The sequence below is a fragment of the Rhinatrema bivittatum genome, chromosome 8 (genome assembly GCF_901001135.1).
Source record: "Rhinatrema bivittatum chromosome 8, aRhiBiv1.1, whole genome shotgun sequence".
Classification (NCBI taxonomy): domain Eukaryota; kingdom Metazoa; phylum Chordata; class Amphibia; order Gymnophiona; family Rhinatrematidae; genus Rhinatrema; species Rhinatrema bivittatum.
In genome coordinates, this window is record NC_042622.1 from 240677047 (window position 1) to 240694015 (window position 16969).

The following is a 16969-nucleotide window of genomic DNA, read 5'->3' on the forward strand; positions in this document are numbered from 1 at the left end:
ACACCTCTGGTTGGGCGGGAATCTCGCAATCCAGAATTTCTGTAAGCATTTGTCGAATCCCAAGCCAGTACACTTCTGTGTTATCTCACACGTCCACCACACATGAAAAAAGGTACCTATAGATTGACAATGACGCCAGCATTTATCTGATATTGCAGGGTACCATGTAGCTAACTTGGCAGGATATAAGTACCACCTGTACAATAATTTGTATCTATTTTCTATCATGGAAGTGGCCTCCACATTTTTCTCATTTGGATTTATCCCATTGAGCCTTCAAATCTCCTTCCTTCCTCCTTAATAACAGGTCCCCTATCTGGAACTCTCTTCCAACTTCACTTAGAACTGACCCTTCTATATCATCATTTAGAAAGAACCTTAAAACATGGCTTTTTTTGAAAGCTTTCCCCTCAGAAAATAATTTTTTTTTTTTTTTTTACTATATCACATTACAATTTCCTTCCTCCATTAGAAACATAGCAATTCAAATCACTATATGTTTGTTGTTAATTAAGTTTTTGTAATTTTAATTTGTTATTGATCTTATAATTACTTATATTTGTTAAATTGTTACACGCTGAGGTAGATCTTAAATAAGTACACGCACGTGAACAAAAAGTATGCCGTATTTTATAAGATTTATAAAATCCGGGGTTGGCACGCACAAAGCTGCGCAAAAATCGGCAGCCTGCATGTGCCGAGCCGCACAGCCTGCCTCCGTTCCCTCCGTGTCCCCCCACCTTCCCCTATCTACCCTACCCCCAGCCCTACCTAAATCCCCCCTACCTTTGTTGTGCAATTTACACCTGCTTGAAGCAGGCGTAACGCGCGCTCCGCCTCGGCATCCCCTGGCACAGGCCGCAGTGCCGGGGGACTCAGGACTGCCCTCCCGGCCCACCCCCGAACCCATCCTGGACCGCCCCCGGGCACGCCCCCTCCCGCCCCTTTTACAAAGCCCCGGGACTTACGCGCGTCCCAGGGCTTTAGGCGCGCGCAGGGCTTTTAAAATCTAGCCCTGTATTTTGTCTTCAAAAGATTACCTGGAGACAGTTCTGTTATATGTAAACAGATGTGAAATTCTGAATAGAATGTCGGTATAGAAAAACAAACAAAATAAATAATGTAAGGGTCAGAATAAGGTTCCCCATCTGTTAACGCTTTTCGGATTTTAGAGATCAATTTGGGTGGCTTTTGGGTCATCGTGCAAAATCCCTCAAATAGAGAGGTCCCTTTCGTTAGTTCTTGTTTAGCTTCTTTTGTATTGAAAAAGTGGTGTAACTGTGCATATGCCAGGAAATCCTTATGTGATATCCCAAACCCTGACTGAGGTTCTGCAAAGAAGATCATTGAGCCCGCCATCCACATCTGACCCACCCTTCGTATCCCCTTCTCTTCCCACTTTTTAAAGACCTCATATTCCCTACCGCTTGAAAAGCCTTCCAGATACCTTATCGGGGTTGGAAAAAGCACCCCTTCTTTCCTTACTATTTTTGATCGCCACTTTGCCCAAAGTACAAGTGTGCATCTCCGGGAAGGTGTGATATTTAATTCCCCCATATTTGGCAGTTTTCGTCTCCAGAATAAACTAATTATTGTAGTATATCCTAGTATAGTTTGCGCAATGGTCATCCATTGCTTTTGTTGCTGTTCCATGTGGCATTCCACCACTGTCTGTAATTGGGAAGCTATACAGTTGTGCAGGAGATTAGGAACACCCAAGCCACCTTCCGCTTTTGTTCTGTAAAGAATCTTTCTTGCAACCCTGGGAGGACGCCTTTCCCATATAAAGGAAAAAAAACCTGTTGCTGCAGTGTTTTCAAATAAGCATCTGTTAGAACACATGGCAATGCCTGGAACAAATAGCTTAACCTGGTTAGATAATTCATTTTAATCACCGCAATTCTGCCCATCCAGGAAAACTGAAGTCTCTCCCATTTGCTGAGGTTTGCTTTAAGTGACTGGGTTAGGGGCTCATAATTTACTTTCAAGTAAATCCTTTTGATCTAAAACTAAATTTATCCTTAGATAGCGAACTGGTCCCTTTGTTCATTTAAAGGAATAAGCCTGCTTTAACTTGCTACATTGGGCTAGTGTCAAGCCAATTGGCAAAATCTCTGATTTGTCCATGTTTATTCAAAAGCCGAACACCTTCCCAAATTCCTTCAACTCTCCTGCCACTTCTGAAAAGGGACATATCAGGAGCAGTCAAAGTGAAAATAACGTCATCTGCATATAATGAAAATTTTGTATTGTTGCTTTCCAATATCTACTCCTTGTATTTCCATAGATTTTCTAACCCTTTCCGCTAGAGGTTCCACACTAAGTGCGAATAATAGAGGTGACAGGGGACACCCTTGTCTTGTTCCCCGTTTATGGTGAAGTGCTGGGTGTAAAGGAAAATTGGTTCTTACCTGCTAATTTTCGTTCCTGTAGTACCAAGGATCAGTCCAGACCCTGGGTTATGTCACCAATCCAGCAGAGGGAGGCAGAGTAATAAGAGTAATAAGAAATTGCCATACTAGGTCAGACCAAGGGTCCATCAAGCCCAGTATCCTGTTTACAACAGTGGCTAATCCAGGCCACAAGAACCTGGCAAGTACCCAAACACTAAGAAGATCCCATGCTACTGATGCAATTAATAGCAGTGGCTATTCCCTAAGTCAACTCAATTAATAGCAGTTAATGGATTTCTCCTCCAAGGACTTATCCAAACGTTTTTTGAACCCAGCTACACTAACTGCACTAACCACATCCTCTGGCAACAAATTGCAGAGAAAACATTCTAATGACTGAGTATACCCTGGAGCACCATCTGCAGTCAATCAGTATTACCAGTATCAAAGCAGAAAAAAATAACTACTAAAATACTAACTAGCTATCTAAACAGGATAACAAATTTCCAAATCACAAATCCTAAATGGAAGCAGAACCCCAAGAAAAAAATTCTTAGGAATAAACCAGAAAATATCAAGAAAAATAGACAGCATGAAAGGCGGTTAAATCACCCAAACAGTGAACGAGCGGACTCTCCGAAAAGACAAATATAATACACAGACATAAAGGGTGGGGCATCTGGACTGATCCATGGTACTACAGGAACGAAAATTAGCAGGTAAGAACCAATTTTCCTTTCCCTGTACATACCTGGATCAGTCCAGACCCTGGGATGTACCAGAGCTGATTCAATTAGGATGGGACCCAGAGAGTCCCGCTCGGAGAACACTCTCACTGAAGGCTGCAGAACTTGGAGCGTGAACATCCAAGCGGTAATGACGAGCAAAAGTATGCAACGACTTCCAAGTCGCTGCCTTACAAATCTCCTGAGGAGAAACTGACATTCTGCCCAAGAGGTAGCCTGTGACCTAGTAGAATGAGCTCTCAACCCATCAGGAAGGTCACGACGAGCTAGAAGATAAGCTGAGCGAATTGTCTCTTAACCAATGAGCAATCGTTGCCTTCGAAACCTTATGACCTTTGCGAGGGCCACTCCACAAAACAAACAAATGATCAGACAATCGAAAATTGTAACTTCAAGATAACACAACAGAGCTCGTCGTACATCCAATTTTTTAAGATCCCTAGAGGAAGGATCCAAACAATCTAAAGACTGAAAAGCCGGAAGCTCTATGGACTGATTTAAATGGAAAGAAGATACTACCTTAGGTAAAAAAGATGGTACAGTCTGTAATAAAATTCCTGAATCAGAAATTCTAAGAAAAGGCTCTCTGCAAGACAAGGCCTGCAACTCCTGAAATTCTACGAGCTGAAGAAATGGCCACAAGAAACACCACCTTCAAAGTCGCATGATTGAGGGGTTCAAAGGGAGCCGAACACAGAGCCCTAAGAACCAAATTCAAACTCCAAGCAGGACAAGGATTCCTAAATGGAGGATGTAGATGTTGCGCACCTTTGAGAAAACACGCTACATCCGGATGCGCAGCCAAGGATAATCCCTGAACCTTACCACGAAAACATCCAAGCGCTGCTACTTGTACCCGTAAGGATCTACAGGACAAACCCTTGACTAAACTGTCTTGTAAAAAAGATAAAATATCGGATACCGAAGAGTGAACTGGATCTACTTGATGCTCATTACACCAAGATTCAAAAACCTTCCACACCCTTGCATAAGCCAAAAGATGTAGAAGGTTTTCTAGAACACAATAAAGTAGTCATTACAGCATCTGAATAACCTTTATTCTTTAACCGACGCCTCTCAAAAGCCATGCCGCTAGAGAGAAGCGTTCGACCTCTTCCAAACAAACAGGACCCTGAGACAGAAGGCAGGGAAGATCTCGAAATCAAAGGGGACCATCCAGTGCTAGTCTGACCAGGTTCGTGAACCACGGACGGCATGGCCACTCCGAAGCCACTAAGACAATGTTGACTTGTTTCCCACCGCAGAACCTTGCCGATTAGAGGCCAGGTTCTGCGGTGGGAAATGCCCGGAATTCCCTTTCAGAAGAGGTGGTGAAGACAAAAACAGTGAAATAATTCAAAGTGGCATGGGATAAACATGGATCCCCAAAGGCTAGAAGATGGAAATGAAGAAAAGAGTGCATGGGGATAACTTGCTGGTATGGCGTTACTACCCTTAACCAATAAGCCTTCATTCTGTTAATGCAACTCCATCAATGCTTCAACGGCAGGGAGAAGAGAGGAAAAGGGGGGAAAGTAGATTCAGACAGCAACCGACAAGGACATTGAATTTTACGGTCTGGGAAAACAAGGGGGGGGGGGGGGGGGGGGTAACTTGCTGATGTGGCTGTTACTACCCTTAACCAATAAGCCTGATACTTTTGATGTAACTTCAACATTGATCACTACTTCTTGCTGCTGAAGTAACGGGGAATTGGACAAACAGCAAACAAACAAGGGCCCTTAACATTGACGGTCTGGGAAACTGATAAGCAAGGGGGTGACTTGTATAGCATGGCAGATACTACCATAAGCTTGCTGGACAGACTGGTTTGGTCCTTTTCTGCCATCGTTTCTATGTAAAACCATATTAATACCAAAAATATATTTCAAGACAGTGGAAGAATAAAAAGCCAATATTTAAAAACTCATTTGAATTGTCTTTTTTTTAAATTTCCCAAACACCAGTAAAATATTTCAAAATAGCAGACACAAACACCCAATAATTAAAACTAATGAGGATTAAAAAAAAAAAAAATTAATTCCCACTCTCCATACCTGGGGATTAAATGGTTGAGGGAGGATAAGAAACACTCTCTCATATATGCACACACACTCTCTCTCTCATACACACTCATGCTCCCTGTCACACACACACATGGGCTTCATCTTTTTTTGAATTGCTCCCCTGGGTGCTCTGGGCCCATCTCTTGACTTTGGACACTAGCGGGTCGGGCTCATAAGGTGGCCTCCACGCCACTTGAGCTGCTGGTGGGATGCAGTCCACCAGCAGCCTGCTCTTTGCTTTACTTCTCATCTCCTTACCTCACAACTTCAGCTCTTCCTCCCCTTTCCCCTACTTTCCCCCCCCCCCCATTCTCTCCCTCCAGAGGCTCTTCCCTCATTTCTGTCCCTCTGGAGAGATTCTTCTTCTCACCCCTTACTATCTGATGATTCCCCTCTCTAACCTTATTTCCTCATTACCTCAGCTTTCTCCCCCACCCCCATCCCTTGCTTTTATCACTTTCTTCCTCCCCCCATCTTCTTACCCAGTCATTCCCAGACTCTTCCTTCTCTCACTCCAAGGGCAGGGACTCCCTAGCACCGTTTTAGTGTCAGGCTTCTACCTCACCCTGCACAAGCCGGCAGCAGGAGCAGTATTTGAGTAACACCTCTAACTGTTACAGAACCAGTAATGCGGTAGGAGCTGTGAAATCTTGATGCTCCTCTCGCAAGACTGATCCCGCAGCAGCAGGAGAGGAGGTCACTCAAATACTGCCACTGCTCCTGCTGCTGGCTCGTGCAGAGGATGTGCTTTCTTCCCTCCTACATCAGGCCAGGCAGGGGTTTGACAAGCATCCTATGCGTCCTGAGGCTTTTATTTTTTTTTGTTTCAGCTGCCTGCCGGGTGGAGTTCTCTGGGTGGTCCCGCAGCCTCTGCTCAGTTTGGCCACTGATGGACCCAGGCCGCCACCTCCTTGAAGCTGCCACCCTGTGCAAGTGCACGGCTTGCACAGTGCGTGGTGCTGGCCCCAGAGTGGACTCACCATAGACTGGTGTGCTGTTCAGCTCCACGGCGGTCAGCGGCTCCCCATTAATCCTTCTCTCCTCCCTGGAAAGCACAAGTGGGAGAAGGTGAGTTGGCAGCAGGTTAGCTCCTAGAAAAGTGAAACATTAGGGACACCCTCTCTGCTTCTTTGCTAAAGGTTAGCCAGGCAAACAGCAGAAAGGTTTCACTAACTTTGATACCATTTTATCAACCTCTGGCGATAATAGCAAGATCCATACTGTCCACCAAGGGATTGTTTTTAAGAATGCACCTGGATACAAAATCTCATTGGGAAAAGCATGAGCCCAAGGTGCTTAGAGAAGAGAGGAATGAGAAGATGGGGAGAAGGGATCAGTGGAAGTGTAGAGAAAGGAGACTTGGAAGGGCACAAACAGAAAGGAAGCTGGAGGATTGTTTCGGTTGTATGTGGATTAAACCCACAGTGGGTGATGTACTGAGTTACGGTTTTATGATTGTTATTCTAGTATGATTATGTAATATGTACAGTGTTTGAGTTATTTGTATTGTTAATGAAACTGTTGTAAATTGTTCTTAATTGCATCTTTTTCCTCACCGAATACAACTGTGATGAAGGAGGCACAACATTTTACATAAATGGCAGGGACCAATGAACAGAAGGAAGCTGACAAGAGGCTTACTTTGGTGCTTCCATCCGTGCGAGAGTTGGAGATCGTGGAGCGTTATGATCCAGGGGCGGAAGGGCTGGCAGTGATGGTGGAGGGGAGTGATAAGAACCCAAGTCGGAAATATCTGAAAGGACAAAGTGAACAAAACAAAAAAAAAACAAAAAACACACATCATACATTAATGGAAGAGCCTCTTAGCCACGAAAGCTTAATGTCCAAGACCCATCCCAGGAGACAGGAGGATCTCCTGAAGTACAAACACACACAAGAGAGAGGCACCAAGGACAGCAGCTTACAACACCAAGGGGACATTTCAATCTTGAGCAACAATGGATTAAATCAAGTTTCAGGTCTCCAGCCTCACCAATGGCATCTCTGGTCTTGTTGGCTTATTGGTTCACCATAATTGTATGGACTACACTGAAATGGAAGGTCTGAGGCCACTGCCGACATAGGCAAAGGGAGCAGCTGCAGCTTCCACCCATCATATCACCCAATACAACCTCAAAATCCCATGCCAATACCCCCCCCCTTTGCTCTCAGATTTTAAGTCACCATTTATTCCTTTTTTCTGCGATCTCCATCCTCGCCTTTCCTTCCATCCACAACAAGTCCCGTTTTCACCCTTCCTCCTTACCCTCAATCCGTGAGCTGCGTTCACTGTCGCTATCCGTCACCTGGGGAATGTTGACCAGGAACTGGCGGTTGTCCCTCAGCACGGTCAAGGTCAGTTTGCCCTCCGACCTCTCAATCAGTCTCTTGGTATCAGCCAGTGACATGTTCTCACTGGCGACGCCATTAATCTGAAATAGTTCAGGGGACAGAGTGAGGGCCATGGGTCACAGAAGGGTCCAGATACCAGGGCTATTGTAAGGCCATCACCCAGATACTTATTACAATAGGAGGCCTATGGTAGGACAGAGTCCCTTCCATGGAAGAGATGATTAAGGAGGCAGCCAAAAAAAAAAAAAAAAAAAAGAGTACTAGTAGCCTAGTGGTTAGAGCAGTGCGCTGAGAACCAGGGACATCAGGATTCAAATCCTGCTTCTCCCACCAACGCTCCTAGTGACCTTTAGCAAGTCACTTCATCCTCCTTTGCCTCAGGAACAATTTATAATCTAGGTGGCTCTTGGGCAGAGAAATAACTGTAATACCTGAATTGTAATGTACTTTCAACTCAGATTTGGAAAAGGCAAGTCATGAAATATTAAATCCTAATCAAATAAAAAAAAACAAAAAAAAACAAAGTATGAATTCTGTATAATAGAATATTAACACTCACAGACAGTTCTGGACGTGCACATTGCCAATAAGGGAGTGATCGCAGCCTCACGGCTGGTGACAGAGCATTTGGTTTTGACGTTGGAGATAAATATTAACCAAATCAGTTCCAGTATATTTAATCCCACTACATTTAAGGGGTTAAAATTTAGAGAAGGTGCAGGATTGGTTGACTTACTGGGAAGTTTATTGTGGGAGATAGAGGGGGAGCGGGGATAGCAGCGTTTGAGGACTTCTCAGGGTGTCAAAAGAAAATGCATACAGCCAAGAACCAGGAGAAAAATGACTCTGCTCATTCAAGTCAAGCAAATCAAATTTAAAAAATAAATAAAAAATTATTTACCTGGGTAAAAATTACCAACACAGCTGCTACAGCATGCCTACTTTTAACTGGGGGGGGGGAATGAAGAGAAATTAATGATTTTCAAATTCCCCCACCCCACCCAAAATAGCAAGTGTGAAGCATGCAGCAGCTTTTAAACGCAGTGACTTTGCATGTCTTTTTTTTTTTTTTTTAAATTAAAAGAGCCACAACTATGGCAATGATTTGAACAATTATCCTCACCCCCCGCCGCCAAGAAACCTGGCAGGAAACGATGGCAATAGATTAAGGCAGGAGGAGGACCAGCGGCAGCATCGAGAAGTAAGGAAAAGGAATCAGCCCCGTCACCTGAAAACAGAGGTCCTAACCCGACTTAGGAACGAATCCCTTCGCCAGTATCAGGCAGCCTCAACCAATCAAACAAACCTCGCCGCACCTCTCACTGGCTGGGTCGTACTGTACGGACCAGGCTCGGTAATGCGAATACACACCAGGCTGTGTAAGGATAATTCGGTCAAGGATGGTGCTGCCCCCTCTAGAGCTAGGACTGTTCTTCTGCGTCATACCCTCCATATATCCGAGAAGGACCCTGGCCCCGCAGCGCCATCGCCTCGACACAGTCCTTACCTTCAGGATGAGGTCTCCCTCTTGCAGCGAGCTGTCCTGGGCAGCCAGACCAGTGTCTGTGATGTGTTTGATGAATATTTGGCTTCCTAGCTTCAAACCATATTCTACGGCAGAGAATGGAAGATCAGCATGGAGCAAGAGAGGAGGATGGGAAGGTGCTTTCCCGGGGAACCCAGCCCAAGTGTTCCTGCATCCCCCTCCCCCCTTCATCAGTCTACGAAGTACAGTTTCTATATGGGGTTTTATTACACACCAGTTACATCACCTACCCATTCACTGCCCACCACATGATCCATCCCTTATTCATATCCCCTGCCGGTTCACCCATTCACCATCTACCACATCCAGCTTGCACTTTCACCATACATTCATTTTCTACTTCACCTACTCAATCCATTCGTCAACCTACTCTAATGATCTTAGCCATACTTACACCCATTTATCTGCCCACGGTTCCAGAAATGTTCCCTTTCCCCCTCCCCCCCCCCATCTCCCCATCTTAGTAGCATGACCCTTACCTTCACTCTCATTGTGTTTCACCAGAACAGATTTTATTGGTTTCATTGGTACATCCTGACTTGGCAACCTCTTGAACCCAGACACCAAAGCCAATCCATTGGTGCCATCATCCTGGTCATAGCCATACCCGTTGGCAGAATATCTCCCATTTTGGCCATACCCAGAGCCACTGTCCTGGCTATGCCTCCTGTAAGGTCTTTCATGGCTTCCGTCTTGGCTCGGCCGCCTCTCTCTGGAGGACTGCCTTGGGTGATAATTATTTTGACTGCGATAGTGTTCAGAGCTCCTCTCGCTGGAGGAGTCACCATCGTACCCTCTGTTGTGATCCCCATCATCAGGATAGCTGCCGTATCTATGCTCCCTCCCTGAGCTCCACGTGGGCGATGCTGCCTGCTCACTGTGGCCATAGTCCCCATCGTTAGACCCATAGTGGCCTACGCTGGCAGAGTGCTGGGGGCTGCCCGACACAGGTGGGTTACTTGACTGGCTCAGCTTGGTGATGGGGATCTGAATTTTCCTTGGTCGCTTCACAGTCTATAGAGATGGCATGAGAGAGAGAGAAAGAGAGGGTAAGAGAAGGATCGTTAATATGAATACAAGCTCCAACCTAGTACACTTCCTCAGATTCCTGTGCACAAATTGGATAGTTGGTTGAGTGCAAAAGAATCTGCTGGCACCGAAGATCTCTGTGCCTGGGGCTTACCACATTGGCTGTCTTAGCGCAGGACTTCAATGTCTGGATGGCAAAAGCTGAAGCCACATTCTCCATGGACACACCATTGACCATGACAATCCGATCTCGTGTCCTGAGTACATATACAAAAAGGGATCAACATTTTCTCCAACACAAATAATCCGTAGAACCCCAAAAGGTTACTAAGCTTTTGGAGTGCTGTTTCCACTCCCCCCCCTCCCCCGCCCTATTCTTACAGCTGTCGAAATGTGACCCAGATCTTATAAAGCTACCCAAAGGTGACAGACTCATAAACCTTGTGCCAGCCCCCCCTCCCCCCAAACGTTTAGACACTTGAGGTGTACATCCTTCACACACACTTACTGTAGCCTTCCGTCTGCTGGTCCCCCACGAACCACATCTGATACGATAACAGAGTTATCTCCATCGTGACCAATAGGGCGGTCTTTCCCACCTGAGATGGCGATTCCAAAGCCTCTCCGAGGGTCCTGTCAATAAACCAATTAGACATCTTCCAGGGTCAAACTGAATGATGCAGTGGACGGGGTCATGAACAGCTAGGGCAGGGGTAAGGTGAAGGTTATTCACGCCCCTGTACAGTGCTCAGCTGAGCTCTACAAGAGCTGGGCAAGGCGTGGGCACGTAGAATAAATTAGCATTGCCCACTGTTGTGAGGGAAGCTCAGGTCACCCAGAAAATATTTCAAAGCATTTGATCCATCTGACCCTTCATGCTCCGGGCTGAAATTCAAGAAAGTTCTCCCAATATCCTTCAGTTAAGTCCATGGAGGAAATCCAATCAATCTCTGGCTGTTAATGCAGAGGGAAAAAAAAAAATTTGCTCTTACCCTATTCAGTGTTACGGTGTACTGTTCCCATATGGTCATCTCCTCCATGTCCGAGACCTGCAAGTTACAAGGGACAGTGGCAGGGATTTCATCCACAGACACACACGGACTCATAGCCCAAAGAAACCAGAGGCCTTTGAAAACGTGCTGGACAGGGGGTATTTTATACCTCCTTGTCAAAATCTCACCTTTCAGGAGACACCCACCCTGTTCATCTACAGTGGGGAGTGGTCCAGGAAGGGTATTCCTAAGATCACAGCCACTTCACTCATGCATGAATTTGTGCACATCAGGGGGTTCAGCGCAAGCTATTTCCCCCTTCTCATATACAAAAGCAATTCATGCAACTGCTGTCTTCACTGTGAGCTGGCAGAAAGGGGACATTGAAGGCTCCAGTCCCGTTATAGGATTGCGGCTCTCATCGAGCTGTAGGGTGTCTTTGTTCTGAGCGAACATTTAAAGCGCAAAAGGAGAATCATCATATCTGCATTCAGGTTTATAGTGCACCCCCGACCCACTTCGCATCACTGGCATCACCTACTGGTGACCCTGTCTTCCAGGAACTGCAAGGCAGCGGATGCACACACACACACCCCTTGGGGCTCAGATTACAGTCAGCTTTCTATTCTTAAATAAACCAAGGTTTGATCTTTCCCTCCCTTCACACATTGTCACCTCCCTTGCCACCAATGCATATCTAGGATTTTTGTGTGGATCTGGAGGGTGTGTGCACAGCTGGAGCCACACCCTGCCCCAGGATGCAACATGCACAGAGCACAGCTGGGAGCCTGCTCTCATTGTTTGCCGCTGTGAAACTGCAGGAGAAGGGGGTGGGGGAAGCCTGGGTTCACTTCTTACTTACAAGGGCGTAAACAAGGCGTTCGAATAGCAAATCAATTGTCTCTTTAGCATTTAATGAACACTGGGATCCCTCAGGTTTCTGCCCTCTCAGCCATCTTAACACATATTTGGTCCCTTTGTGTAGACTATTGGCAGGCCTAGGAGTGAATTATAGAGTTTCTGCAGAGGACATCCAATTTTTCATCCCTACCGATGTGGCCTTGTCTGTTAGATAAATCACAGCTTTCTTAAATGTATCTGCAGTTAAAAGATGTAGGGGAAAACAGGTTATTGTGCTCAGTTGATTCCATCGGGATGATATTGCTTCTCCCTTTCAATTTGAGGGACAGATTACCTCAATTTGTAATCCTTGATAGATTCGGATTTAGGTGAAGGTGACTTTAGGAATATTAAGGCAGGATATTTAAGATTACAAATGCTCTGCAGATTAAATCCCATATTCTAACCAATGCATTTCTATAGTGTTCTTCTGTAAATGGTCATTTACTATTGTAATTATTTAAATATCTGTCTACCAGCAGATATGGCAGGAATACTGAGCGGAAATATCCACACCAGCTCACATTACTCCCACTTTATCTCCACTGGTTCCCACTAAAAGGAGAGTTAAATACAAAGTTAGAATGGTAATATACAAATTGCTAAATTCTGTGTCATCGCCCTGGATTAGATCAACCCTGCCATTTTACAAACCATCACCTATGTTGTGGTCAGCTCAGAAGGGCTCGCTTGAAACTCCAATATCAAAGGAAACTAGAGAGGGAGCTTAGCAAGCTCTATACTGTGGGGATATAGGGCCTGCTAAGCTGCGGAAAAAAATCCTACTGCTCACTAACAGAGACGTTTAGGAAAGCCTTAAAAACTTGGCTGTTCAAGCTGAGCTCGATGAATAAAACTATTTTAAATAAACCCTTACCATTTCCTACTACAAGTGAAAATCTAAGAAGAGCACCCAGCTCGCTTCTACCGAACAGCGTTTTTACCACCTGCAGAGGTGGCACCCAGAGAGTCCAATTTGAAAGGTAAGAGGGAGCAATAGGCCGAATGCTTCCTACCGGGTGCTGCAAGCACAGACTTTTATAGTTATCATCAGGCCTACATTTTGCTGCAAGACTATTACTGGGTCAGACCAAGGGTCCATCAAGCCCAGCATCCTGTTTCCAACAGTGGCTAATCCAGGCCATAAGAACCTGGCAAGTACCCAAAAACTAAGTCTATTCCATGTTACCGTTGCTAGTAATTGCAGTGGATATTTTCTAAGTCAACTTAATTAATAGCAGGTAATGGACTTCTCCTCCAAGAACTTATCCAATCCTTTTTTAAACACAGCTATACTAACTGCACTAACCACATCCTCTGGCAACAAATTCCAGAGTTTAATTGTGCATTGAGTGAAAAAGAATTTTCTCTGATTAGTTTTAAATGTGCCCCATGCTAACTTCATGGAGTGCCCCCTAGTCTTTCTACTATCCAAGAGAGTAAATAACTGATTCACATCTACCCATTCTAGACCTCTCATGATTTTAAACATCTCTATCATATCCCCCCTCAGCCGTTTCTTCTCCAAGCTGAAAAGTCCTAACCTCTTTAGTCTTTCCTCATAGGGGAGTTGTTCCATTCCCTTTATTTTGGTTGCCCTTCTCTGTACCTTCTCCATCGCTATATATATATTTATTTTTTTTTAGATACAGCGACCAGAATTGTACACAATATTCAAGGTGGGATCTCACCATGGAGCGATACAGAGGCATTATGACATTTTCCGTTTTATTCACCATTCCCTTCCTAATAATTCCCAACATTCTGTTTGCTTTTTTGACTGCCGCAGCACACTGAACCGATGATGTCAATGTGTTATCCACTATGACGCCTAGATCTCTTTCTTGGGTTGTAGCTCCTAATAACCTATAGGTTATTTTTCCCTATATGCATCACCTTGCACTTGCCCACATTAAATTTCATCTGCCATTTGGATGCCCAATCTTCCAGTCTCACAAGGTCTTCCTGCAATTTATCACAATCTGCTTGTGATTTAACTACTCTGAACACTTTCGTCTCATCTGCAAACCTGATTACCTCACTCGTTTCTTTCCAGTCCTGCCGGTCGCCCGCTGGGTGCAATCGGGCAGGGGGAGGGGCGCCGGCTGAGTGCTTCCTAAACGGGGCAGGTAATCCTACAACAGCACAGGTGCAAGGTGACCCAGCTTCGGTGCTCCGGGGAGGAATGGGACTCCCCCAGCGCCGGCAGCCATGGTTATGCGAGTCCCAGAGCGAGCGGGAGAGCCGCCGCTTGCAGGCACATCGAGTCTTCCAAGCCGACCCAAGGCTTTTGTCCGTGTAATTATTACTGTGCGGCCCCGCCCCAACCTGACCTATGCCTTTTATTTATTTATTTTGGGGGGGGAGGGGTCTGAGGCCCCAGTAGAGAATAATTGTTAGTGCTTACATTTTCCAGAGGGCTGCAGGTCACCTCCCCTTTTGTACTTAGATACCACATTCCTGCTGCATAGGGCGATTCTCCCAGCTCCGGGACAGCAGTCTAATTCCTACTTTCCCAAAGTTTTGCAGCAGTTCAAGAAAACCTTGCCCAATCAGGCGAATGGAGGCCAGGTGTCGTGTCCCCCCCCCCGGCGCTACAAAGCCCTAGGCCAGCGGCGCGGCCCCCGACCGGAGGAAGGGACTTGCCTGAAAGCGCACAGCCATGTCCTCGCGGGCAGGGCTCGGGGGCCTCTCATCCGAGAGCCCGCGGGCGAGGCGAGGTGGGGCCGCCTTGCTTTGGCTCCTCTGGCAGGTAGCCGGGCTGAGGCCGTGGCGAGTCCCACCTGTCCCTTCCCTTCCCCCGCTCCCAGGGCCCCGCCCACTGCTGACGCGGCTCTGCTAGGAAAGGGCGGGGGCGGGGACGGGAGGTGCTCTCCTCTCCCCCCCCTTCCCCCCCTGCAGTCCCAGTCGGGAACGGGGCAATCTCCTCCCAGCCCGCCGGAAAGGACCGGGCCTTGTCAAGGCGCGTTACATACAATCGGCTGTAAAAAGGCACCGTCGTTTTCAGGTTTTATTTCACTTTATCAGCATTTATTACATCGAACAGAACCGTTCCACTTTGGCTCGCTATAATAGACGCTGATAAATTCTCAGGGAAAGTAAAATAAAACCTGAAAACGAAGGTCCCCAGGTACAGCAGATATGCAGAACCCGATTAATGTGTTTCCGTAATTATCACCACCACTTTGGCGTTTATACAGCCCCCCCCAATGGAGCCTGGCGACATATTGCCACCCAGCATTTACTAACACGACAGGTTTTTTTTGCCAGTACCAAAGGGTAAAAGGCCAAGAGGTAGGTGCTGGGAAATGCATCCTCAGATCTTGGAGCAGACATCTTGGCAAGGACAGTTACATCCTTAACACCCTCCCCGATGGGGAACCAATTTTTCAAAACAATTTGTGGTGCTAAAGTCAACATAAAACGACCTCTCCCTGGATACAGTGAAGGAGTTTGGTCCCATACAGGGGTTGGTCAAGCATCCATTGCACCCACAGGGCTGGCACCTATGCCCCCTCCCTACCCAAACTTTATATAAAATACAAATGGCTTTCATTGGTCCAAAAAAATGTCACAAGTAAGTCTTTTACTACCACAACCACCAATGTCTACTCTTTCCCCCCCCCCCCCCCAATACATTTTTAGCCAGACTTATCTGTTAAGAATTCACAATAAAAATAAGCCCCTGGCTACATTTCTGCATTATATTGAACGTGCACTTTTATACAGCTTGGCTGGGCAGTCAGTGTTAAATTCTCATCCCATTGAAGACTCAGTCACTGGCAAGACTGGTACCTAGAGCTCAAGCTCTCTGCAGAGCCACTGGAAGTGATCGAGAGATCTGTCACTGGTGGCACTTCCCTCACCTGTTTGTGTAGCTGGGAGGGAACCTCTGGGCCTGGGGTTTACTTAGGCGATAACTCCTTTTGTGTTTCCATGTGCTAGAAAAAAAAAAGATGAAGGGGAAAACACCTGCACAAGGTAGATGATAGGGCACAGGCTTCTAGGGTGGGAGCCACAGAGAAGAGGAAGGGGAGGCTCTCTCATGCATTAGATAGCAATGAGGAGGAGGAAGACAGACAACCCCCCTCCCCCGCCTTATAAACGCAAGAAGGGAGAATTACCATGTGCTAGGAATGACAGGGTAGGGTGGGGTGGGGTGGGAGGAACATCTCCACTGATTATACAGTAGTGGGTAATTATTACCATGTACTAGGAATGATGATGAAAGCAGTATATAAAAAAAGACAAAACTAAACTAAACCCATGGGTGACCATTACTGTGTGCTGGGAATGATAGATTTGGGGGTGGGGGTGGAAGGGAACCCCCCCCCCCCCCCATGCATTATACACTAATGGGTGAGCATTTCCATGAGCATATTGTAGTGGAACTGGGAGAACATCTCATTTAAACTGCAGGATTCACAGATCCTGGGAGACTTCACATTGGTGGTGTCTGCCACCCAACCTGAGGGTGGATGCAATATCAAGCATGCAAAAAACGTATGTCCAACCTGGATGCACGTTATTTGAACATGTGCACATCCCCTCTCTTGGGTACTCTGTGTAATACTCAAATGAGCTGGCATGCTAAAAGGGATGCATAATAGATAAATTGCACGTCCCTAGCGTGTCCATGGCATCGAGCGCCCACAATGGACACTCAATTTTCTGAGCGGCTGTTTTCCTAACCCGTGCACAGCCATTGTCAAGATTTTTTTTTTCATATTGCAGCTTTCTGTGGTTCCTCCTGCTTAGTATTACAATGATATTAAGTAGGAGGAACCACAGAAAAGCTGTATTTTTTATTTTTCTGAGCATGGCTTCGGGTGCCTCAATACTCAATACCAGCTCTGGGCTGGCGTTAATGTTTGAGGATTAAAATATGCGTGTCAGGCGCATATTTTTTTTTTTTTTGACATTGGAAATACTAGCTAATAGCCTC

General features: G+C 46.0%; 1 protein-coding gene across 1 annotated transcript in view; it reads right to left on the reverse strand.

The window, feature by feature from the left end:
* Window positions 1-14824, reverse strand: part of TJP3 (tight junction protein 3) — a 50508-nt gene extending 35684 nt beyond the window's left edge. Inside the window, 9 exon segments of the mRNA XM_029614318.1 lie at window positions 6186-6250; window positions 6847-6958; window positions 7472-7637; window positions 9065-9168; window positions 9583-10117; window positions 10287-10389; window positions 10641-10765; window positions 11125-11181; window positions 14671-14824. Of these exon segments, the coding sequence (XP_029470178.1) occupies window positions 6186-6250; window positions 6847-6958; window positions 7472-7637; window positions 9065-9168; window positions 9583-10117; window positions 10287-10389; window positions 10641-10765; window positions 11125-11181; window positions 14671-14688 (1285 nt within the window). The 5' untranslated portion in view covers window positions 14689-14824.
* Window positions 14825-16969: the final 2145 nt, after the last annotated feature.